The 24,500-nt window shown below is 41.4% G+C and overlaps 1 protein-coding gene across 1 annotated transcript in view; it reads left to right on the top strand.

The window, feature by feature from the left end:
* The window catches only part of PDXDC1 (pyridoxal dependent decarboxylase domain containing 1), a 57,160-nt gene that overhangs the window by 11,627 nt on the left and 21,033 nt on the right, over positions 1–24,500 (top strand). Inside the window, exons 2-13 of the mRNA XM_006136284.5 lie at positions 801–874; positions 1,463–1,528; positions 6,832–6,915; positions 8,591–8,737; positions 13,117–13,306; positions 15,072–15,140; positions 16,342–16,420; positions 20,332–20,416; positions 21,266–21,314; positions 21,417–21,518; positions 21,736–21,861; positions 22,890–22,940. Of these exons, the coding sequence (XP_006136346.2) occupies positions 801–874; positions 1,463–1,528; positions 6,832–6,915; positions 8,591–8,737; positions 13,117–13,306; positions 15,072–15,140; positions 16,342–16,420; positions 20,332–20,416; positions 21,266–21,314; positions 21,417–21,518; positions 21,736–21,861; positions 22,890–22,940 (1,122 nt within the window). The remainder of the gene's footprint in view (positions 1–800; positions 875–1,462; positions 1,529–6,831; positions 6,916–8,590; positions 8,738–13,116; positions 13,307–15,071; positions 15,141–16,341; positions 16,421–20,331; positions 20,417–21,265; positions 21,315–21,416; positions 21,519–21,735; positions 21,862–22,889; positions 22,941–24,500) is intronic.

Genomic DNA, 24,500 nt, shown 5'->3' with positions numbered 1-24,500 from the left:
TGGAGAAGGAAAGTTTCCTTCTGCTAGGGATGATGTTCCCATCTCCAGTGTTGTCTGACTGATTCCTCTATTCCTTCTTCCTATTGCTCTGAACTCTTCCCTCATTGTGGTAATATTTGTTTTTGGTGAGGGTGAAAGCCTGTGTATTTGAAATTGAGCTGAATTTGTTACTCTAATTTCTGTCCCAGATTTTATGGATATTTTTATGATGGATTTTTCAACAGGATCGTGTATAAATTCTACATATAGATTTTTTTGGTATAAATTATATGATCTTGTGAAGGCTGGTAGTCTTACCGTACATACCCAGATTCATTGAAGTTGTAAGTGAGAGGTTCCTATGGCTACTGTGAATAATAGCTACAGATCTGAATTGCAGATACAAACCGTACATAGGGGCTCTAAACTGAACACCATTAACTTCCCTGAAGTTTTCAGTCTGGCTTTCAAACTATCCCTCTCCTTCTGCAGCCTCCTCCTGCTCCACTCCTTCGTCTTCACCCCAGAAAACACACACACTGCAAATTTAAGTGTGTTTGGAATGAATTTTGTTTTTCTTGTTCGAGAAAGATTTGAATATAGAGGATCTCTGGATCTGTCTGTAATAAAATCTATGTTGCTATCTAGGACAATTTTTTCTTCAACACACAAATATTACAGTATATTTAAATTGAAGATGCAATACGTGATATTTATTATGTAACTTTGAAAATCTGAATTTCTTCTGAATGATAAAATCGATAATTATACTGGTAGAGTGTGTCATTTGGGACTACCTTTTTTTCTCCCTCCACTAACAGATGGTTGACCCTACTTTAGCAGAAATGGGAAAGAATCTTAATGAGGCCATGAAGATGTTAGAAGACCCTGAAAGGTATCTACAAAAATAATGGCTGCAAAAACTGCAGATGTGTTACACATTTAAATATTGATTCCAGTGTCTTTTAAGCAAATGGGATTTTTTCCCTATAATTCTAGGACATTGTTACCTGCTGTTTGTATTTAATTTCTGCCATGTTAAAAGCAAGAATGTTTCTTGATTGAGGGTGGTGTTAATAAATATTTGTGAGACCAGTCCAATGTATATTTTGTAGAATTCAGCCTAAATCCAACTGAGATACATTTTCTAAAGATTTTGACTTGCTCTTCTCATGTGAACCATGGCTCAACAATTAACTTTTACTTTCATTTTACATGATATACTGACAGGTTTTCAACAGCATTCTAATGCATAATCTTCAAGATTTTTCTTCTTAAAGGAAAGTTAAATCAATTCTTTTTAAGGCCATAGTTAATTAAATCTTATGTTAGTCTTGTCGGTCCATTCAAGCTACATTCTGTGATCTTTGTCACTTGTGAACATGCCAATGTACTTCTGAGCATCAAACTGCACTAGGAATTTGGTGCTATGCAACAACAACAACAACAAAAAGTAACTCTTTTTCTTGTATTTTTAAATTAGAAAAATGGAGGAAGAAAATGAAAACAAATATGCAAGGAAGGATATTCCTGGACCACTCCAAGGCAGGTAGGTGACAATGTGCATTCAGCATACAGACTGATAAATAAAATACGGTTGCATTAATTTTGAAAGGCATTTATAATATTATGAATATTTACCTGCTGTGATAACAAAAGGTTACCCACCCTTCATAACTGTTATTTTTCAAAACGTGTTACTCAATTCCATTCCAGTACGTACATGCACACGCTGTGTGCGTAGCCATCAGAAGATCTTTTTTCCTAGCAGTAACCATTGTTTGGCTGTAGAGCCTTCTAGAGTGATGTTTCAGTGGTGGTGTACATAGATCCCTGCCAGCTCGGCACCTGTTCTGGAATGGACATGAGCAATACATCTCGAAGAAGAATTATAAAGGATAGGTAACTGGTTTTTCTTCTTCGAGTGACTGCTAATATGCCTTCCAGTGTGTGAATTACCAGCAGTTGGAATGGAGGAGGGATCAGACATCAAAAAGTTGATTGTTATACTGCCCTGCAAAATGCAGCATCATCACATGCTTGCTGGATAATGGCATAATGTGCCATAAAGGTGTGCACAGAGGACCATGTTGCTGCCCTGCAGGTGTCCTGAATACAGAGTTGTGCCAAAAATGCCGCAGAGAATGCCTGTGCCCTGGTTGAGTCTGCTATCAAAGATGGAGCCAGCAATTTGGCTACATTGTAACAAATTTTAATACATGAGATTATCCAGGATGAGAGATACTAGGATGTAATTGGAAGTCCTTTCAGTCGCTCAGCTATAGCAACAATGAGCTGCAACAATATGCGGATGGCTAGGTACACTCAGTATAAAAGGCTAAGGCATGCCTTGCATCCAAAGAGTGTAGCACCCTCCTCTCCCTGTCAGTAGCATGGGACTTTGGGAAGAAAATGGTAAGAAAAATGTCCAGATTGCATGAAAGGAGGACACAACCTTTGGCAGGAACATGGGGTGTAAGCGCAGCTGCACTTTATCTTTATAAAAGATAATATGCAAGGACTCAGGTAAGTTCCCTCAACTCTGATATCTGTCTGGCAGAGGTGATAGCCACCAGGAAGGCCATTTTATATGAGAGGTACAACAGCAAGGAGCAGGTAGCCAGAAGCTCAAATGGAGGCACCATGGGCCAGGAAAGGACAGGATTACAGTCCCATTGCAGTATCGAGTACCATGCCTGCAAGTAGAGTCCGTCCAAACCCCTGAGAAATCGACCCAAAGAGGAAACCTGTGTTCCCCCTGCCCCCTCTTCCCAAGCCTGGGTGGAATGCTGAAATTGCTGCCAGATGAACTTGAATCGAAGACACAACCAGGCCCTAGGGTTTCAGGTAAAGGAGATTAGTTCAGGAGCAGGGGAATGGTAGCTTAATGAGGGGGATATGCCCTTTTGGAGGGACCAAAGGGAGAACCTCTTCCCTTTTGTGAGGTAGGTAACCCAAGTGGAAGGCTTACAGCTGCCCATTAACACCTTCCTGACTGAGTCCGAATACTGCATCTTGGGGCAGGTCAGTCATGGACTTTCATGCTGTGAGGTGAAGCACCTCCAGGTTTGGGTGCTGTAGCTGGCTAAGGTCCTGCATTATGAGGTCCAGAAGTAGAGGAGAATCATTGGCCTGTCTACTGATAAGGACAGCAGTGTAGTGAACCAGTGCTGCCTGGCTCATGCTGATGCTAAGAGTATGACTGCTGCCTTTTCCCACCAAATCTTGAGTAGGACCCTTTGGCTCATGGGAATGTAGAGAACATATATGGGATGAAAAGTGTCCACTATGGAGCCAGGGCTATGGCTCTGCAATGTTTAGCACCTACTGCACCTCTCTTCTGGCAATTCACAAACAAATTTACCTGAACATGACCCCACTTCTGGAAAATGATGAGGGCAACCTCTGCTTTGGAGATCACTCATGGGAACTGAACAAATGGCTGAGGTGATCTGCAAGGCTGCACTGTGCTCTTGGGAGATGTGAGTCTTGCGGCTGTATGTGGTGGTGAATGCAGAAGTCCCGTAAGCTGAGGGCTTCCTGGCAAAGGGTAGAGGAGCGAGCACTACCCTGTTGATTGATATAGAATATCTCTTCAGTGTTGTCCATCAGGGCCAGGGTGCAATTTCCTGCAGATGGGGCAGAAACACCTGGCAAGCCAGGTGAACTGTCCTGAGCTCCCTGACATTGATAGGCAGCAATAGTTCTATTTGGGACTGTAGCCACTGGGTCTAAAGGTCATTCAGGCATGCTCCCCAATCTGTATCTGATGTGTCTGTGATCAGAGTGATCACTGGTTGGTGCTTGGCAAAGCGGACCCCTGCTCATTCCACTCGAGGCTGGATCCATGAGACGAGAGATTCTAGGATCTCTGGGGGCAGAATGACTAGCTGATCAAGCTCTCTTGGGATTATCTAGAACACCAATGCCAGCCACACTTGAAACAGGCAAAGGTGTAGCTGGGCGTGATGTAGAAACATGGGTGCAAGAAGACATGTGCCCTAGGAGTTTCATACAGTTGCGATCCATGGTGGTAGGGCTTTCATGAAGACTGTAGGTGATGTTCGCCATGATCTGGAAGTGTGCCTGTGTAGAATTGAGAAGTGTCAATGAACTCGATTCATTGAGTAGCAGTAAATCTGGACTTGGTTACATTTTTAGGATATGACCAAGGTGGGAAAATTTGGGTCTTACCAGTTATTCATGGCTCAGCACCTGCTCTCTGGACTCACCCTTGATGAGCCAGTTGCCTAAATAGGGGAAGACTTATACTCCGTTCCTGTGCAGGAATGTGACAACCATTTATAAAAATGCAAAGCGCAATGGCCAGGCTGAAGGAAATTGGTAATGTTGACCCATCACCACAAAGCCGAGGAATTGTCTGTGGGCCAGAATGATGGAAGTGTAAAAGTATACACCCTTAAGGTCGAGGGCACTGTACCAGTCCTCTGGATCTACGGAAGAAATTATGAAAGCCTGAGCTTCTTTATGACCACATTTAAGTTCTGGAGGTCTGGAATGGGGCACAGACACACACACCCTGGCTTTGGGGTTAAGGAAGTATTGGGAGTAAAACTTCTTGCCTCTGAACTCATGTGGAGCCTCTATCTCACCCAGGGCATGTCCATGCTGGGAAATTATTTCAAAGTAACTAAATTTGAAATAACTCCCAAAATAACTATTTTGAAATAGGCTTATTCCCCAAGGAAAGCAGCAGTATAGAGTTCAAAATAACCAGCTCACTATTTCGAAATAACTCCCTAGTGTAGACCAGGGCCCAGAGTGAGAAGCAATTGCACCTGCTGGATAAGGAGTTGCTTGTGAGAAGGGTCCCTGAAGAGGGACAGGGAAGAGGAGAGAGAGGAAGGTACAGAATTGGATAGCATATCCCATTCACACTGTACTGAAAACCCCGCGGTTCGAGGTGAACTTGGCCCAGGCATGGTAGAAGTAGTTGACAGTTCATAAAAGGTGGGGAAGGATCTGGGATGGGAATTGGTGCTTTGCCTTTGAGTGCACTCTCAAAAGTAAAGCTTTGAGCCCAGTATTTGCTTGAAAGACCCTGAGCATACAAGGGCCAAAGAGGGCCCCTTCTGTTGTTTCATTTACCCCTTTGGCAGGTATGGTCCTGCCTGGGCAGTGTGGAGTCTGAACTAGGACTGTAAAAAAAATCATTTAAAAAGGTAACCATGTAACTGCTAAAAATCCAAGCAGTTATGCACACTGGGGGCTTTGCAGTCTAATTTTTATACTGCAGAACCTGCAGTGCGGACTGACAGCTGGCTCCCCAGGAGCGTGCTCCCAGGGAACCAGCTTTGCTTTATCATCCGCAGTATAAAAGTAATACTACAGGGCCTGCAGCAAAGCCACCTCTCTAGGAGCCAGCATGTAACTGTAATGGAAACTGATAAGCTGATGCTTATTGATTCAGTGTTTAAACGGTTACCCTTTTACGTCCGTAGTCTGAACTGACATTACTGAGGGGCCATTATATGAATCCCCAAGAATTTCAAGGTGGCTCTGGAGTCATTTAGACTGTGCAGGCACAAGTAATTTTTGTTGGTGAATAGCCTGCTCCATTAAGGGGCAGGCCCTGGGTCATGTGTTGAACTTTTGTCAGGAGCCCTGACACGTGTCCCCCAGGAGCTGTGGTGCATGGTGATAGCTGTGGCCATGATCTGAGTTGGTGAGTTAATGCCACTTGCAGGGCTGTAACTCCTGCCTGGCATCAGAGAAAAGGAACTCCTGGAACTTGGAGAGTGTGTTCCATGAGCTGAAGGCATATTGGCTTAGGACTACCTGCTGTTTTGAGTTGAGTATATCTTATGACCAGTGTTCCCTCTAAGATTTTTCCATCCATGAGTACAGTGAGTTTTGTCTTGTGCACCAATATTAAGGTCACATGTGCTTGTTTGGATGTGTGCCACTGTGGCACCCAAGTTATAAACCTCTTCCTTTTCCCCTCAGCTGCCGTGTGTCTGACCTTCCCCTTGCCCCATTTGCTCCCCTGGTGCCTGCTGCTGCCCCCCACTCCTCATCCTCCTCTGTTGTCCTGGCTCAGAGAGCCCAGGGCTGTTGCTACACTTCAAAGGCGAAAGTGTTGCAAGGAGCATGGGGCCAGCAGGGGACTTGAGCAGTGCTCCCCACAGCATTTCAAAGCAGCAGCACCACAAGGAGCCTGTGCTCAGCTGGGGACTTATAGCAATTACTTATTGGATAGTTGACTAGCTAACATCCTTAGTTTGGATATCTCTTGGTCTTCATGTACAGTCTAGCACTCCCAGGGCTGAATGATTGTTTAGTCAAGTTTGTCAGCCCAGATTTTCAGATTTCCCTGTGTGGGCCAGTTCCTTAGACCAATTAAAATGTCCCATGTATAAATCAGGAGACACTCATTGATGCAGCAGTCTTCCCACTATGATCCCACTGTATCAGGAAGATGGATAGGAGACTCCTCTATTGACATCTTTTTCCCCACCACCCCAAACAGGGATGTTAAAATGTGTTTAAGCAACTGTGTAATCTCTGAAAATTTTAGCAGTTATACATAAGGTGGCAGTTGGCTCCCTGGGAGCCAGTGCGTGAGGGAAGCTGGCTTTTAAGCCATCTTCCTCCGCTTACTGGCTCCCACCTGCCCCTGATACTGAGGCAGCAGGTCAGGACAAGGGAGGATTGACAGCTCCCCAGGAGCCAGTGCTCGCCCACGTGTACCGGAAGCCTACATGTAACCAACATTCTATGGAGCAAACCCTTTGTGGCTTGTAGCTAACCTGTTGTAAGTGGCCTTTTCATTAGGATCTTTATGCTGAGGCACTAGAGTTGCTCATCTGTTTACCCTTTTTCCTTCCCTAGTGGGCAAGATATGGTGAGCATTCTCCAATTAGTACAGAATCTCATGCATGAAGAGGAGGAAGAAGAATCATCACAGTCTTACCGGTAATACTAATTTGCTTTGTTCTATTTGGGAAATTATACTTGATAACTATTTGCAGTGATCATTTTTGAAGCTACAAATTTTACACTTAAAATGTTTTTATAAATTTTAAATTTGTAACAGCGTAAGCTTTTTTAACTATAACCTTGAAACATTATACATTGAACCAGGAGAAAAAGTAAAATGTGGAACTTGTCTAATAGGAATTCTTGTAATAGTCCTGATATCAAATACTGAGTTAAAATTCTGTTGCTACCAATGATTTGATGTTAATGTTTTCTTCAAAATAGCCATACTCTTTACTGCAGTGAATTATTAAAAGCAGTTGCATATATAAGGAAATTATTCCTGGCCTGATAACTCAATTTCTTTAAATGGGCCTCAATGTCATGAGCATTGCTTATGTTGGCTGCATTCCGTCAAAGCTATTTTTTTTTATTTCAGAACTTTTAGTTGCATCAAATATAGTATATTTGTAAATTACAAGTTGCATAGTTTCTCTGTATATAGATTTTTTTAAAAAACTGGGGTAAGATGAGGCCAGGAATATGAGCCACTGAATTCTAATCCTTGCTCTGGGCTTATTTGTCGCATTGACAATACATTTAACCTCTCTCCTCCCATTTCTCCATAAAATGGTGATAATACTAGATAGGGATGTAATAGTATAGTCAGTTAACTGATTAACTGATAAGCAAAAGCTTATAGGTTAATGGTATAGACTACATGCATTCTCTCCCCCTTTCCCCCCAACCCCCAGTTAATTTTTTAGCAGGCTGGCCAGCAGCCCAGCTCAGTCCTGGCTTGCGCCAGGTCCGGGAGCTGAGCCTCCATCCTGGACAAGGGCTGATGCCACTCCACTCTGCTGCCTCTTTGTCAGAGGCAGCAGCACAGGGCAACAGGCAGCTGGTCCGTGAGGGCAGTTGGATTTTAAACTGGCTCCCCTTGCGGACCAGCTCTCACCTAGCACCCAGTGCTGCTCCCTCTGATACAGAGGCAGCAGCACAGAGTGCCAGAGCGCTTCTCAAGAATGGGGGCAGGAGCACACTGGCTGCCAGCTCCACCCTCAGGGACTATAGACTAGTTGAATAACCAATAAAAATTCATGAGGTTAATCGACTATTCAATTAACTGATATTTAACATCCCTAATACTAGACATCCTACCTGCACAGGAGTGTGGAAGATCAATATTTGCAAAACAGTGTGAAGATATAAAATATTATGTAAATAATAATTATGAGGAAAGGTATAGTCGCAATTTTAAAATTTCATAGTGTCAACTTTCTCCTTTTATGGATACAAAGCCTAGAAGGGCCCACTAAAATCCTGTTGTAGAAGTGGTAGTTATGGTTTTAATATTAGTGGGTTGAGATAAATCTTAAAAGGACTTTAGAGTTTATCTCAAGCTGCTAAAAGGTGTTAAAAGTGCAGCTTCCATGTCTACACTGATTTTTAACATGTTAACTAATGTGTTTAAAAAGTCACCTTTTCTCCCAATGTAGACATGGCTCATTTGTACATCATTCTGATATATATTTGAAGAAAATATTGCATGTAAACCACTTCAGTGACAATCTGGATATATCCAGTAAAAGGAAAAAACATAAACCCATTATAATATGCACAATATGTATCAATTTGACAGTTATTCTGATATGATGATTCTGCTTTATAGAGTTCAGAATGTTGGAGAACAGGGTCACATGGCTTTATTGGGACATAGTCTGGCAGCTTATATTTCAGTACTGAACAGGGAAAGGCTAAGAAAACTTACAACTAGAATCCTTTCAGACACCACTCTGTGGCTTTGCAGACTCTTCAGGTAAGTCATGAATTGCTTATTTATAATGTACAGTTACAGTAGAAAATTGTTTTAAAATCTGAAATATGATTTTTATCTTGATAGCCTTATGTCTTAAATGATACAGTGAAAGGTCTTAAATATCACATACTTGTTTACAGGATTATGTTCCTGAAAGCCAAGAACTTGTCAATAATATACTAACCATAAAAACGTTTTTATAAGGAATTTACAATGCAGCTAGGGGCCAAAGTACAATGGGGAGTAGAGAGATAATTGAATATCCATTTATATAAGCATATCTATGCTGTTGAACCTTGTAACACTTTTTAAAGAAGGACTCACAGCTAACCTCTCATTGGTTCTGCCTTAGATTTCAGTTAGTCTTTATGTAAAGAACAGCTGAGGAATTTTCAGTGTAGTGCGTATATTTCCTGAAGGTCTACTTGAACTTGTAATTTAGATCCATGAGTGGAGAGAAAAGAAAAGTACAAGAAATACTTTCAGGTGAAAAGAAACTTGGTCAAACAGCTAGGTGATTTCCTTGACTGGCTTAATTTCATATAAGATTATTACTCAAAGTGTCTTTGTCTTGAGATGCGAAAACAACGTGTATGTGAAAACAACATATTTCTGGTGCCAGAGCAACTGACTTGTAGATTTAAAATGGAAATCTGCTGCTGCTAGTGTAGGAAATATTTTCCATTTGGTAAAGGAATAACTTTTGTGTAAGAGAAATCTTCTGATATCTCCTTTAGTGGTAATCTAGAGGTATTCCCTATCTCCACAGTTCTTGAAACCTGGGTTAAATGATCAGTCTTTCTTGATTCCTGGACTAACCTAGTTTGGACATGATGTAAAAACAGTATGTTAATTTGCAGACATCAAGAAAGATAATAGGGATACCTCATGGTGTTCAGTAGGACCTTTGACAGAAAATTATATTGACTGTCTCCAAAGAAAATAGTTGTGCCATTCCTCTGTATTGAAGTACTGTATATGGCTATTATATGCAGTAGATGGTCAGTGACAGATAACTTGTCTCTGTCATGAAGGGATTATAGTGTAGAGCACTGACAAAGAGAAATTGTGCAACAAAGCAGACATTCTCAGAAGTGCGATTAGCCACGAATGTCTGCAAACTGAGTTTTAAAGTATTTGGGACTGTAACTTACCCTTCCCTTGCTATGTTGGCTTACAACGATATTCGGTGCTTTGATATGAACCAAACCCCAAGAATCTGAAGGAAACTTAAAGAAAATTTAGTCAGGAATTATTTCACTTTAGTATTACAACATTTCTTTAGGTTTTGGAGGCTCCTAATGGGGTGCTTAGGCCAAGTCTACAGTGGCACTTTACAGCATTGTAACTATCTGGCTCAAAGGTGTGAAAAATCACCCTTCCTTCCGTTCCACGGCATGTTACAGTGCTGTAAAGTGCCAGTGTGAACCAGGCTACAGTCCACATATTGTGGCCACGCTTTCAGTTGATAGTGCTGCTACAGCTGCACTTTAAACTGTTAAGTGTAGACAAAGCCTTAGTCTTCAGTGAAAAGGATATATTGTCCATTAGGTGTCTGAATATCAAATCATTTGAACCTTCATGTAGGAAGAAAGAATGGGGTGATTTTCTGTAAATGAACTGCTGAAGCGATAAAGGAAATAACTAAAACTGACCCAACTGTGGATGGATTACAAATTATCCCCTGCTATAGATAACAAATGAAGGCTTGTTTTAGCTGCATACAGTGACAAATAAAACTTCTGTAGAGCCAATATAATCAGCATTCTCTAGCTGATAAAACAAAAGATGAATGAATATCTGTATTTAGGTACTTAGTAAACTCTTGCATGTCATTTTTTTTTTTACCTTTCATGGATATGAGGCTAAGTTGTGACTCAAAAGATGAGATATAGTTGAGTTAAGGAGAAATCCATCTATTTGACAGTTTATGTATTGATGATCCTAATACTCAGTCTTAGAGGAGCAGTTGGTTCCATTCTGACACTTAGTATACACTGCAGCAGTGATTTCACATCAGGAGTGAACATCTGCTGGAACAGGTGTGCAGGGTAAGGTGAGTGGTATATTTGGGTTTATACCTGCTTTTACATGGTGTATCCCAAAGAGTCTGTGAATAATTTTTAAAATGTCTCTAAAAATATGTTTAACTTATCTTTATAGTTCACCAACAAGGTGTCATGGCTACCATAAAGAATGAAGGAATGTCACTCATTAGGAGTCATTTGGGTAATTTATGGTGAGGCTAGATGTCACAGGACTCTACATGTGTGACATACATGGACATAAATGATGTAGCAAAAATCCAACTTTCATGCCATTTAATAAATCCAGACCTATACTATTTTTCCTCCTGTTGTCCCTTCATTTTAGTTAGGTGACTATATTTTTAGGTAGGTGATCATACCTTTATCAGATGTCAGATTCCAATGTCTCTTTTTGGGCTTTAAGCAGTAGTGTGCATAGCACTGCTGAAGCTGAAATCCTTAGTTGAGAGAGAGAAAAACCAATTAACTGCTAGTACAGGTTAGGGCTGTAGGAGACTAGTTGACTATCCAATAAGCAGAAGCATATCGTATAGTTGACTAGTGATACGACTAGTTGCTTCCCCCCCCCTTGCTGCCTCTATTAAAGAGAGGCAGCAAGGTGGGGGACCAGGATCCGGTGCCATGGGCGGCAGGGGAGGTAAAGGCACAGTGGAAATGGCGCAAGCTTGTGCCGCTTCTGATGCGATTCTGCTTTTGAAATGTACCCATCAGGACTCTTCTACATTGCACAGGCTCAGGTGCTCCAAGCAGTTTGGGACCAGTGGGGGAATCCTCTGCTGGCCCTGTACTCACTTCTGCTTTTGAAATGTACAAGAGCCCTACTAGGGCTCTTGTACATTTCAAAGGCTGAGACACTGCAGGATCATGGGACCAAAGGGGTCTCCCCCGCTGGCCTCGGCCTCACACTCCCTGCCATGCCTCAGCCTTGTAGATGTACAAGAGCCCTAATGGGCTCTTGCTACAGTTCAAAGGTGGAGGCCCCCTTATAGACTAATCTATTCAATTAGTTAATTAATCTAAATTTAACATCCCTAGTGCAGATTTGTAGTCCAGCTTTCTAGGCAGTAGGCATGATAGCATACTAAATAAACTGCACTAAATGGTAGTCTGTTTTTGTTTCAAGGAGTGTTAAAATAGGCAGGGCTCAACAAACTGCTGATTCTACTTGCCCGTGGCGAGTAGATTTCAGCTGGTCACTCTGTGCACCCCGTTCACCAGCGCTGCGCGCATGCGCACTGCCGGTCTGGTGCATGCGGGGTACGGGGTTGGCGAGTAGCTCTCACTGCAGTTTGTGAAGCCCTGAAAATAGGACATGAGTAACCTTGGGTATAATTGATTTACTTGGTAGTGTCTTCATACTAAAGTTTGTAAGATCCTAACCATATTTCACTCTAATTTAAAAGTAAGTCATTTTAATGTTCATTTTACAAGATTGTTATAAGTCTGCATTATATTGCACCTTTCTTACTGATTCTTATAGATGTGAGCCACACCCATTTCTGGGTTTTTAATAATGGATTTTTTTAAAGTGAAAAATGTTTCCATCTTCATTTTATTATCTGGTTGCTGTACTCAATGAACATAAGTCTGAGAAAATATCTTTGCAAATTTTGAGGATTTTAAAGAGAGGTTTTCTTCTCAAGTCCCTTCATCTATTTTGTTGTTGCTGTAAATAGAAATGAAATGTAAACTAGGCTTCTATAGCTTTTGGTCTGTGCCAACTTAGTTTACTGTGTTTACATAGTTTATTCTTAGTAAATACTTTTTTTTCTTTTTCTTTTTCTTTATGTCTCCAAAGTCCACTTCTGCTATTTGTGTTAGAACCCTGAACCACTGAATCTTCTTCTTCTTCATAATATTCATCTTTTGGAGTCACAAACTTTTGTGATATAACATGTCCCTAGACTGGATGGGGGATATTAAATTAAAACCTTATAAAACTAGAATGAAAGATTTGTCATTCATCTGATTTCTATTCTTAGCTTCGTTTTATTTGTAATGATCTGGGATTGGATAGAGCTGCCAATTTAATGAGGAGCCATAACATACAGTATAGCAGCACTTAAGTACTTTTGTTACAGATGCTATATAAATCAATAAATGTAATATAGCAGGGACAAAGGAGAAGATTTGAAGCAAGGAATTCCTGAAATCTAAATCTTGGCTCTGGTCTTGGGCAAATCACTTAGCCTTTCTGTGCCTCAGTACTCTGTCTGATGATTAATGATCTAACTCTTCATAATTTATCTGAGATAGAAAGCACTTTTATAACTGCTCCGTATTTACACACAGTAACTGAACTGGGACTGTGTCTGTTGGTTTGTCTTACAGGTATGAAAATGGGTCCGCTTATTACCATGAAGATGATCGTGAAGGTCTCTTAAAAGTCTGTAGACTTGTTATTCACTCTTGCTATGAAGACTATACAGTAGAAGGATTCAATGTGTTATATAATAAGCAGCCTGTTATATACATTAGTTTTGCAGCCAGAACAGGCTTGGGTCAAACTCTCTGCAATCAGGTAAGTAGTGGTTTAAGTATAAAGTTTTGAGTCTTTGTTGCATATAGAATGTTGCAGGCATCATCAGGCCTATTGGCAGCTCAGATTTTGAGCATGGATCTAGAGTCTCACAGGTATGTTGCAGTAGCAAAAAGTTTTTGTGTGGGTTGTTGGGGGTGCATGGAGGAGCATCTACTGCTACGTTGTCAGAGGGGCTTTACTCAGAGTTTACCAGTGAGATACTCTGTCAACCAGAGAGGATCTTTTTGAACGAAGTGAGGTTCTCTGACTCCCAGACAGCTGGGCATGCTGTTTCTCAGCAGTCCTATTTGTGCATTCTCATGGCCCTCAACATCCTAGTGTCTGGGCTTCTTTCAGGTAATTAAATAACAGAAAGAGTCTTCCCCTGCTCTCTTCCTTCCCAGCCTGTGGAAGAAATAGCATTTATAGTATTTTTAGGTGAGTGTGTGTATGCGCACTCCAAACTTAAGTTTTCTTGTACTGTCATAATGAACCAATTTTTTTTAGTTGTTTTTGACTTGACATTTCTAAATTTTATCTTTTAACCAAAGATAGTATCAACTGATGTATGAATAAACAATGAAAATTACAGATAAAATTGTCTTTAAGCCAGCCAAAGGAACGATGAGAAACCATGCCTCAGAGCCAGCCAAAAAAATCGGCAAAAATAATAACATAATGTAAAGCTTGTAAAACTATTTTATTAATTCTAGGATTTCAAAGCAATTCCAAAACATAAAGAAGAACATAAACATATTGGGAATAAAATAAAATAGCCCAGAATGGAGCTATAATCTAGTTTACAGTGTTCATCTGGACAGCAAGATGATGTTCTTATATATTCCAGCAGTAGTGATGCGAGAGCTGTAGAGAGAAATTTTCTGAACTTTTCATATGAAAACAATTGCATCTGATACTTTTTTTTAAGAATGATTATTTCTGGTTTATGTAGACATTTCAGTATAATATTCATTTCCTTTTGCATTACAATCTTCTTGTTTGAAATTGTGTTGTCACTAAAGCATTTCTAAAAGATGGTTCAATTTACTGCTGAATTTTACTTTGTCTTAGGAAAATTTTTCTGCCTCCAAGATCTTTGAAAAAATGAATTTTACAGAATTTCTACTTGGAATAGTGAACTTGTAGATGGGGCCTGAATAAGAGAAATGTGTGGAGGTTTTTAAATTTAATCTTTGAAAAATGGTCCACATTATATACAATATTCTGTGATAAAAATACATGGAAGATGTAGCATAATTTTTATGAAAATTTCTTGTTTTAGCTATTACACAATGATAATTTTGCATAAGTGAATATATTTATACTATCAACACAACTCATGTGCTTCAGTGTTTGCTGGATTAAGGCCAAAGTGCTCTGCTCTGCTGAGTATTGAGCCCATTGTTCAAAAAAGATTAGTGTTTTATCTTTTCACTGAATGACACTTGTAGAAAACCTCTGCAGACAAGATACAAATTCTGAAAAATATGTAGATTTGTTTTCCTCCCCTTACTTAGGTTACAGGCTGTAATTTTATAACTGTTTTGTAACTTTACAATGATCTCCTTTTCTTCTTTTTTCTCCACTCTTAGTGTATCAGAAAACTCATTTTTAAATGCAAGAAAAATCACTGGTAGCAGAGCATCTGTTTCTTTGTTTGCTTCATTCAGTGGCTTTTTTATTCCTTCTTGAATTTCTGTGAGCAGTTTAAATAAGTAACATAAATCACAGGTGAGCTGCTGAAATTCCATCCTTCTCATTGCAGCTTGGGTTGCCGCTTTCATGCCTGTGCCGCGTGCCTTGTAACACCATGTTTGGATCCCAGCATCAAATGGTAAGTTTTTTAGGTGCTGTCCTTTTATATTGGACTTTTCTTTATGCTTTGCAGAACACTTAGTAAAGATTGAAAATGTAGTTAAGAAAAAGTGGTGAATGTTTGACCTTTTCATCTTCTGAGTTTTTGTGATGTAGATGTAATAGAATAGTGGCTATGAATTAACCTTAGCATTTTAAAAGTAATCAAATGAGAAATACAGTGTAGCACTAGTGTCCTGAACTCTGTATTTATTATCTGCAGCATTTTAGTTGCAATCACTAAGGGCTTTTTAGTTTTGAGAGGGGCAAATTTTTAAAGAAGTTTAGGCTTGAACATTAAGCTTTTTGTTGCTCTGTATGACACTGGTGATTAAATGTTTCCTTTTGTTTTAATAGATTCCCCCAATTAAAGTCCTTTAAAGTTTGTTACAAAAGCCTGATTTTAGAGTTGAAAGATGAACACTTAAATATATTAGGACTCAATAAATTCCCACAGAAGTCAATAGAAAGACAGTCTTAGCTTGTGGCATTGGGAAGTACAGGTTGGACCTCCGTGGTCTAGCACCTTTGGGACCTGACTGGTCCTGGATAAAGGAGTTTTTCTGACCAGAGGAGGTGGGGGGGGGGGGGAGGAGGTAGGAACATTAGCTTCCCCTATGGACTCCCCTCCCCAGCCACCTGGTACCACTTCTCCTGGTTGCAGCAGCCCCACTGGCCTGGCAAGCTTCCGCAGCTCCCACCAGCTTCCCTGCCCCGCAAGCTGTGGGTTCTGGTGCTCCATTGGCCCTACCAGCCAGCTCGGCTGCTAGCCACCAGCAGCCTCTGCTGCTGGTCCAGCAACATTAGTGATCCTTCTAGACCACAGATGTTGCCAGAGCAGAGAGTCCTGGACCACAGATTTCAACCTGTCCTGTTGAGTCCTTGCTTCTTAAGAGGAGTATAAATCACATAGGTTTCTTCAGAGTTTCGAATTTACACTGGACATAATTAGTACCTACATTGTATCTGTGTATGGTGCCTTTGACTTTTTTAGTAATTGGGGTCATGAGAGAATGGGGACATTGCAAACTCAGACAATGAAGTATCAATCATTTAATCAGTGGATCAGCTTTTAAATGCCAGGATACTATCCTATGCTACTTTTAGAAACCCCAATTTTCCAGTTCAAAGAAACATCCTATGTGTCTAATGTAGTGTTTATTTTTTCTTATTTCTGACAGGATGTTGCTTTATTAGACAGATTGATTAAAGATGATATTGAATCTGGAAAGCTGCCACTGTTATTAGTGGCAAATGCTGGTAAGTATCCTGAGCAGATAGTAATAAAATTGTTTCCTAGGAAAGATATTTATTTTTTAGAATTTGGAATTGTAGATAATATTGATGAGTTGTGTTAGAGTAGATTATGATTTTCTTTTCTGTTGTCCCCCCTCCCTCCCCAGCACCATCTCCAGCGGGGGAGAGGGGGCTGGGCAGGGAAGGCAGAGGTGCGGGGGGGTGGGAACGGCACAAGGGGGACTGCTTTAGTCCCTGCTCACTCTGGGCTCCCTGCTGCACCTCTGCCTTTTAAATTCAGTAAGAGCTAGAGCTGTGGTGGCTCTTACTACATTTAAAAAGCAGAGGCGCAGCGGGGATAGTGAGCGCCCCACCTCCTCTTATCGACTAATCAAGTAGTAAATGGAAATTCCATCGACTATTTGATTAGCTGATTAATTGAAATTTAACATCTCTAATGCTCTGCATGACTCAGAGCTCCACTGTTTGTTCCTTAGTGAGCACAACCTAGCTCAACAATTCTGAAGAAGTTTTCTCTGGGGGACGTGCCATTAACTTCAAAAATTCACTTTCTCTGAATGAATAATTGAACAAAAATATAAATTCCTCTTTAGAAAGGAAAGATCTATTTATTCAGTTATTTTTGTAAGTGGAGATAGAAGGAACATATGTGCTTGCTTTTTTCCTTTAGAAATAATAAGGGTATCAGATTTGGATTTCTTCATTTCAGCAGAGGTCAGTTTTTGAATTAGGTGTATTTTAGAAATGTTTGCATTTTTGAATGATTATGGCTTCTAGTCTTCTAAGTACTTTTAAGTAAATAGATAAAAAACCACAGAGCCTGAGTACTGTGAATATAAAACCACATTCCCAGTCAATCAAGTTGAACTTCCAGGATATCGAATGTCCTGATTGCGTTGGCTTACTCTCCAGTTCTTAATGAGTCCATCAAGAAGACAAGACTTAAATTTCTAATACAAAAGAAATACACCAACCTTTTTATTTTTTTTCCTTTGGGTGATGTTCCCGGGGGTGGTCCACTGTTGGTGACAGGTCATCAGAGCTGCAGAGCCAAGTTTTTTGGAGCAATTGTCAGCAGGCCGAACATGCATGAAATTGCTTTTCCCTGCTCCCATTTCAGTGCCTCTCGTGTGCAGCCTGCTCCCTGTCCCCCCTTCAGTTCCTCACTTACCACTCCTCGGTTACGGACGGAGATCTTTGTTCTCCTCAGACTTTCATCCTCCTCACAGAGATAGTTCAAGTAATATTTACCTTTTACTCAGTTTTTTTCTTGTTAACTGTTTGTCTTTTAGTTCTTGTAAAAAAAAAAAAAAAAAATTCTATCAGCTCCGAATGTAGTTGCCAGCAGTGCTGGCATCCCTCCCCTTGTTTAAAAAGAAAAATAAAGGGGAGAGGGCAAAAGAAGATAAAAGGAAGTGGAGAGTGACAATTGCAGCATTTTAGATGTTAACAACGCTCGAGCTTTGCACAGACTCCATAATGCCGGGCTCACCAGGCTTTAAGAAATGTGAGACATACCACAAGCCAATGTATTGGACAAACATTCAAATGTGAACTTCTTTCTAGACTGTCACATGAGACCTCCTTTCGAGCACATGGCGACTTGTCCACTCCCGTTCCTTCTAATGAAGGTGCTATTCTTGACAGCTATTACCTCAGCAAGGAGAGTTAGTGAGATAGGACCCCGATGGTTGGACCACCATATGCAATTTTCATCAAGGACAAAGTGAACTTGTGACTGCACCCAACATTTTTACCCAAGGTCAGCATGGAATTCCATGTCAATGAGCCCATAGAATTACCAGCATTTTTTCCTAAACCTCATGCATCCCCCAGGGACACTATGCTCCATACCCTGGACATTCGCAGAACTCGGGCTTTTTACATAGATAGGAAGCAATCATTCTGGAAGTCCCCACGCCTCTTCATATCCATCGCAGCACGTTCGAAGGGCACACCAATTTTCATTCAACATATCTCCAAATGGATATCATCAGGGCTCGACAAATGCACTCGCCCGCTTGCCCGTGGCGAGTAGATTTTTCCAGCTGGCGAGTGCAGGGGCGGACTGGCCCGGTGGGCCGTTGTGACGGGCTGGCTGAAGCCTGCACTATGGGCGGCACAGCCCCATCCAATCTGCCGGCCAGTGGAGGAGCAGAGCGCTGCTGGGGAAGGGGAAGTGCGGCGATTCTTCCCACAAGGCTGCCTGCGTGCAGCTCCAGCACAAGGAGGCGGGGCGGGATGCCAGAATGCTGGCATGGCCTGGCCCAGCTGATTTCAAAGGGCTGCGGCAGCTCGGTGTGTCCTTGAGAGCTGGTTGCGGCGCGCAGCACAGCCAGGGCCCTCCCCGCCGGCTCCAGTCCTGCCACGGCCCCAGCCCCCCATTGTCTCCGCACCGCCCGTTCCCCATGCCTCCGCTGCACCCCGGACGCCCTGCTCTCCCTCTGCCCTGTGACCCTTTGGCTCTGCGCCGCCCTTACACCCCGCACGCTGCTCCCCCCGATCCCTGCCCCCCCCCAGCTTTGTGCTGCCCATTCCCTGCACTGCCCCAGACCCCGATCCCTCTGCCCCTCCTGTTCCCTATGTCCCATTCTCCGTGCCTCCACCGGACCCCCGGACCCTGCTTCCCTCCGATCCCTGCCCCCCCCCAGCTCTTGCTGTCCGTTCCTCGCGCCACCCCTATACTCCTCCACTGTTCCCTGCATCCCTCTGGCTCTGTGCTGTCCCTGCACCCTGCTCTCCCTGAGGGTCGGGAGTGAAGGGTGCTTGCCCATAGGCAGGGGCTGGACAGGGCAGGGAAAAGGCTGCTGTGACGCAGCAGCGAGTGAAAGGGGGAGTTCATTTGAAGTGCCTTTGCCTTTATGGGAAAAAAAATGAAAATGCTATTTGTTATTTATAGGACTAAAATGCCGGGACAAAAAAGAAAACAGAAAAAACCCTTTGCAAAATGCAAATGTGTAAAAGACAGCAACAAGGGGGGGGGGGAATGTTTTGCTTGGGGCAGCAAAAAACCTAGAGCTGGCACCTGGGGAGGGGAAGAGAAAGGGGCTGGGTTGGGCTGGGCTGTAGGGAGGGGAGGGGAAAAATATGGGGAAGGGGCTTGTGCTGAGGGGAGGAGGTCAGGAGAAGAATAAGAAGAAGAAAGGGGAAGGCACCAAGGGATAGGGGTGCAGGAGAGACAAATGCCAGGGGGCCAAGTGCAGACAATGAGGAAAAGGGCAGGAGGGGAGGTGTGTGCCCTACAACCCTGCCTTCTTCCCCTCAGAAAAACTCCCGTCATCTGAAGAAGTGGGCTGTGCCCACGAAAGCTCATGATACCATCTACGTATTTTGTTAGTCTATAAAGTGCTGCCAGACCATTTGTTGTTTTTTAAGTTTATCTTGGCATCTTAGGGAGCGTCCAGACTATCGCGCTGAGCCGACAAACAGCTGATGAGCTGTTTGTCGGCTCAGCGCGGCAGCCATGTAAATTTAAATGAAGCGGCGATTATTTAAATCGCCGCTTCATTTTACTGTGTCGGGTAGCCTAATCTACATGCCTCTGTCGCCAGAGGCATGTAGTCTAGATGTACCCTTAGTTACTCAGGGGTAGGCGAGGAACTGAAGGGGGGGGTCAGAACACGTGCAAGGTACTCTGTGCATGTGCAGTCCACTGACAATTGCTCAAAAAAGCTCTGATCTGCAGCTCCAGAGTGACCCGTCTCCAATAGTGGAGCACACATGGGAGGAGACACCTCCAAGAACAGTCATTATTGCAGTGCAAGTAACTTCCTTTTCCCCTTGCCGATGACCTTTCAAACAATATTTTGGGTTATCTTCTCATGTAACACTAGCATTGAAGGTTTGCAGTCAAAGTTTGTTTGCAAACTGACACATCTAATATTTAGAATGACTTTTCTTTCTTTTCAATTCAGGCACACCAGGAGCAGGTCATACAGACAAGCTTGGGCGATTGAAAGAACTTTGTGAGCAGTATAACATGTGGCTACATGTAGAAGGGTACAAAACTTGCAACTTCTTTCTGTGTAATCATGTTCATCAGTGAAACTTCTGATAAATGATGCACCTGAAATTCCATAGCTAACATATTCTAATGTCCACAGCTGACTCTGCATGTTTGCCATTACTAAATGCTTTATGTGCTATCATAAGTATGCCTCACTACAAAATGTAGAGCCCTGTAGATGTCACTTTTTGTTGCAAAAGATGATTCCTGTATATGTAATTACCTAGCATGGAGTCAGTATATGGATGTGAGTAAACTGCCCCCTGCTTTGAAGTGCTTGGAACTTAGAGACAAGACACAAGGTAATGGCTCATAGGGATTATTGAAGAAGTGAAGAGAGGGTGGAGTACTTGAAGAGATGAAATTTAGAGGATTAGAGCATGTGTGGAGGCTAAGAAAATAGTGCAGTGGGCAACATGATTAAGAACAGGAGTAACAGCATAAGTAGTGTGCATAGTATAGCATAGTAAGGAGCCCCTGCTTTTACATGATGAGTCCCTCAGAGCAGACCAGACTCTGTTACCTATTTGTCCCTGAGTTACCACTGTACACAGCTATGTACCATCATTTATGGCATGCTTTGAATTATTGATAGAATGCTACTAATGAAGTATGGTAAGTCAATGGATTAATATCTCCAAAATAAAATTTTAGTTGGTCTGAATTCTGGATTATTAAATTGCGATATCTACTGTATGTGAAATAAAAAAAAATACATAAACAAAAATGACCTTTTATACAACTGCATGAAATATTTAAAATGAAGATTAAAACAACATCTTTTTAGTTGAAGAAAAGATATAAATAATTAATTTTTGCTAAAATTTATTTTTCGTTTACAGAGTGAATTTGGCAACTTTGGCTTTAGGTTATGTCTCCTCTTCAGTACTGGTATGTACTGGTGTGTTGTAAGTATAATATTCTAAACTTTAAATTTTTTTACATAATCAAAATATATGTGGTCCATAGTAAACTTAAATCTTTCCTCTTTAGGCTGCAACAAAATGTGACAGCATGACTCTTACTCTGGGTTCCTGGTTGGGACTCCCAGCAGTACCTGCAGTGACACTCTACAGACATGAGGATCCTTCTTTGGTAGCTTTAACTTTTTTTATGGACATTTAGATACTGAAGACTTCTAACCTGCAATTGTGACATGATCCTTCATTCCTAATAGATGCCTAAATAATCAATAATTTGCAAAAGATCCTTCCATTAATGTTGTGATGTGTTTTGTGCTTTCAAAGTGTTAGAATGAATCAGGTGGTACTGAAAATAGTTATTCAGTGATAGAATTCTTTCTTGTCTTTAGTCCTTAGCTGCAGGCCTGACATCCAGTCAGCCAGTAGAGAAACTCCGTGCCCTGCCCTTGTGGCTATCCTTGCAGTACCTGGGACATGATGGGATTGTTGAGAGAATAAAGCATGCATCTCAGCTGGTAAGGAGTAATTTGTCTTCAAATGACACACTAACTTTTGCTTCTCTGAATGTGAGCAGGAGGATCTTTCTGCCATTTTAATTGAATAAGTTCATTTTTCAAACAGAAAGTTAGTTTAAATGTCAGTGTGTGGTTTAGTAAAGGTTATCTGGGCATCAGTAGCACTATGTAATGGTTCACTTCTTTATTTAAGACCACTTTGATAACTGTTTTTAATAAATCTTTGAATATGGTGAAGCATCTGAAAAACAAATGCAGCAGAATCCGAAATACGGTGAATTGTTACCGGATATTCTGAAGGTGACATATTAGTGCATACTATGCTAAGGCCAGCTAAGTTGACAGCTAAAGAACAGCACTTCTTTTTAAGCTATGTCTTCTTTTGCAGGGAGGGAGGGAGTTAGGAATTGCAAAATCCTAGTGCAGGGGTTGGCAACCAACAGCACATGTGCCATAAGTGGCACATGAGCCAATTTTGAGTGGCATGCATGGCAGGAGCTGTTTGGAATTTATAGCTTTTCAGTGGAAACAGATTCACAGCAATGTGTGGTAAATACTGTACATGCAAGAGAGCATTTGACCATAACCAATAGATGATTATAATTATTCTTTCTGTATTCTTCACAGAGATGCTAATTCTTCTCAGGTGTTTGGTGCTCTGTTGAAGTTAATACATGCACCCAAAGGCTGGCTGTAGTACATAGGAGCTAGTCTTTCCCAGTAGTATGCGGAAGCTTATACATCCACAGTTTTTTGAACAGACTAAATAAAATGTACATTTTATCTATAAACCTTATATGTATACATATGTGCACATTCTTTGAGCCCTACAATAAACCATTTTCCTAAATAAGATGCTGTTGAAATTGTACAATATTGGTCATATTAATTAGACAAAGATTCTTGTTTGTAGCATTGTAAATTTAAACTTTGTAAATGTAAGCTGACACTTATGGATGCTGCGTTAGTGTTGTCAATGCCTGTGAAGAGTACCTTTAAACAAAAAATATCTTTGTTTTCTTCTTTAGAGTCAGAGGTTGCTGGAAAACTTGAAGAACATGGATTTCATTAAAACTTCGGTACAACCTACCTTTAATGCTTGGAGTAGCTTAGCAACTGGTGGCTAATAAATATAAAAATTTTATAAACAAATTATCTAAAAAGAATGTGACCTGCCTATAGCCTTACTGGTAGTGGTATCATTGGGTATGTCTAGACTACATGGCTCCGTCGACGGACCCATGTAAACTAGTTTACCCGACATAATCAGTGAAGCGGGGATTTAAATAATCCCCACTTCATTAAAATAAAAATGGCCACCGGGCTGTGCTGACGATCAGCTAATCCGACACAGCGCGGCAGTCTAGACGCGGATCGGTCGACAAGGGAAGCCTTTGTCGACAGCTCCCTTATGCCTCCTGAAACGAGGTTTACAGGAGCGGTCGACAAAGGCTTCCCTTGTCGACCGATCCGCGTCTAGACTGCCACGCTGTGCCGGATCAGTTGATTGTCGGCATAGCATGGTGGCCATTTTTATTTTAATGAAGCGGGGATTATTTAAATCCCTGCTTCATTGACTATGTCGGCTAAATTAGTTTACATGTAGTCTAGACATACCCATTCTGATTACTTGAAGTTATCCCTTGAAGTGTCAGTGGAATTGTGTACATTTAGTTACATATAGCAGGACTTAGTCCCTAAATTGTATTCCTTGTCCAACTGCTATTTCTTTCTACACACACTCAAGTTACAGTTATAATGTCCAGAGGCTGCCTCTGTTGCTGAGTAGCACTTAACATATTCAGACTTATTTACTATTCTTCTGTGGTGCCCTTTATAGTAATTGAAAGTCATTCTTGACTATAGATTTCCCAGCACCCTGGACAGATGTTGATATGATGTGTATATTCTTACCTCTGTAGACAAAGTAATCATCTTGCTCTGAGGGTGTTATGATATAGGAGAGTGGTGTTTGTTTTAAAAAAAAGTCAGTGCTAGTTTTTCAAAGCATTCTAGTTCTTCTTTGAATGCTTGCTCATATCTATTCCAATTAGATGTGTGTGTGCCACACGCACAGCTGCCGAAAAGTTTTACCCCAGCTGCTACCCAGGGGGTCAGCTGCCAAGCCCTCTAGAGTGGTGCTGGTGCAACACTTTATATGTGACACTGCTGACCCAACCACTTCTCACTTTCTTCTGGATGTCTACGCTGACAGTGGGGAAGGAGGGTGGGTGCAGAATAAATATGAGCAACACATCTCTTAGAACAAAGGTAAAAAAACTGTTTTTAAAAAAATTGTCTAATGCAGCTGCTTCTAATCCAGGTTCAGTTGACAGGATGCCCTATTAAACCAATATTTTTATTGATCTGTTCGTTTATGTATTAGAATACTGTATTTAGACTAGTTTTCTTGGAAAATGAATGACCACATGTTGCTGTGAATGATAGTCATTTCAGTTCTAAAAATAATCTTTTAGAATTTACCATTTATGGATTTCTACTATAGCCATTACGCCTTCCCCCGTATATGTTCTGAATAGCTTCTATTCATGTATTTGAACAGCTCAACTATATATTCAAAGAGTTTCTGCAAGAAACATCACTCACAAAGCACCAAGAAAAAGTTAAAGCTTTTTTTT

Source organism: Pelodiscus sinensis, chromosome 15, assembly GCF_052426305.1.
Source record: "Pelodiscus sinensis isolate ZL-2025 chromosome 15, ASM5242630v1, whole genome shotgun sequence".
In the NCBI taxonomy this organism is placed as follows: Eukaryota; Metazoa; Chordata; order Testudines; family Trionychidae; genus Pelodiscus; species Pelodiscus sinensis.
The sequence above is the reverse complement of the archived record's forward strand: the minus strand, read 5'-3'. Positions and strand labels throughout refer to the sequence as shown.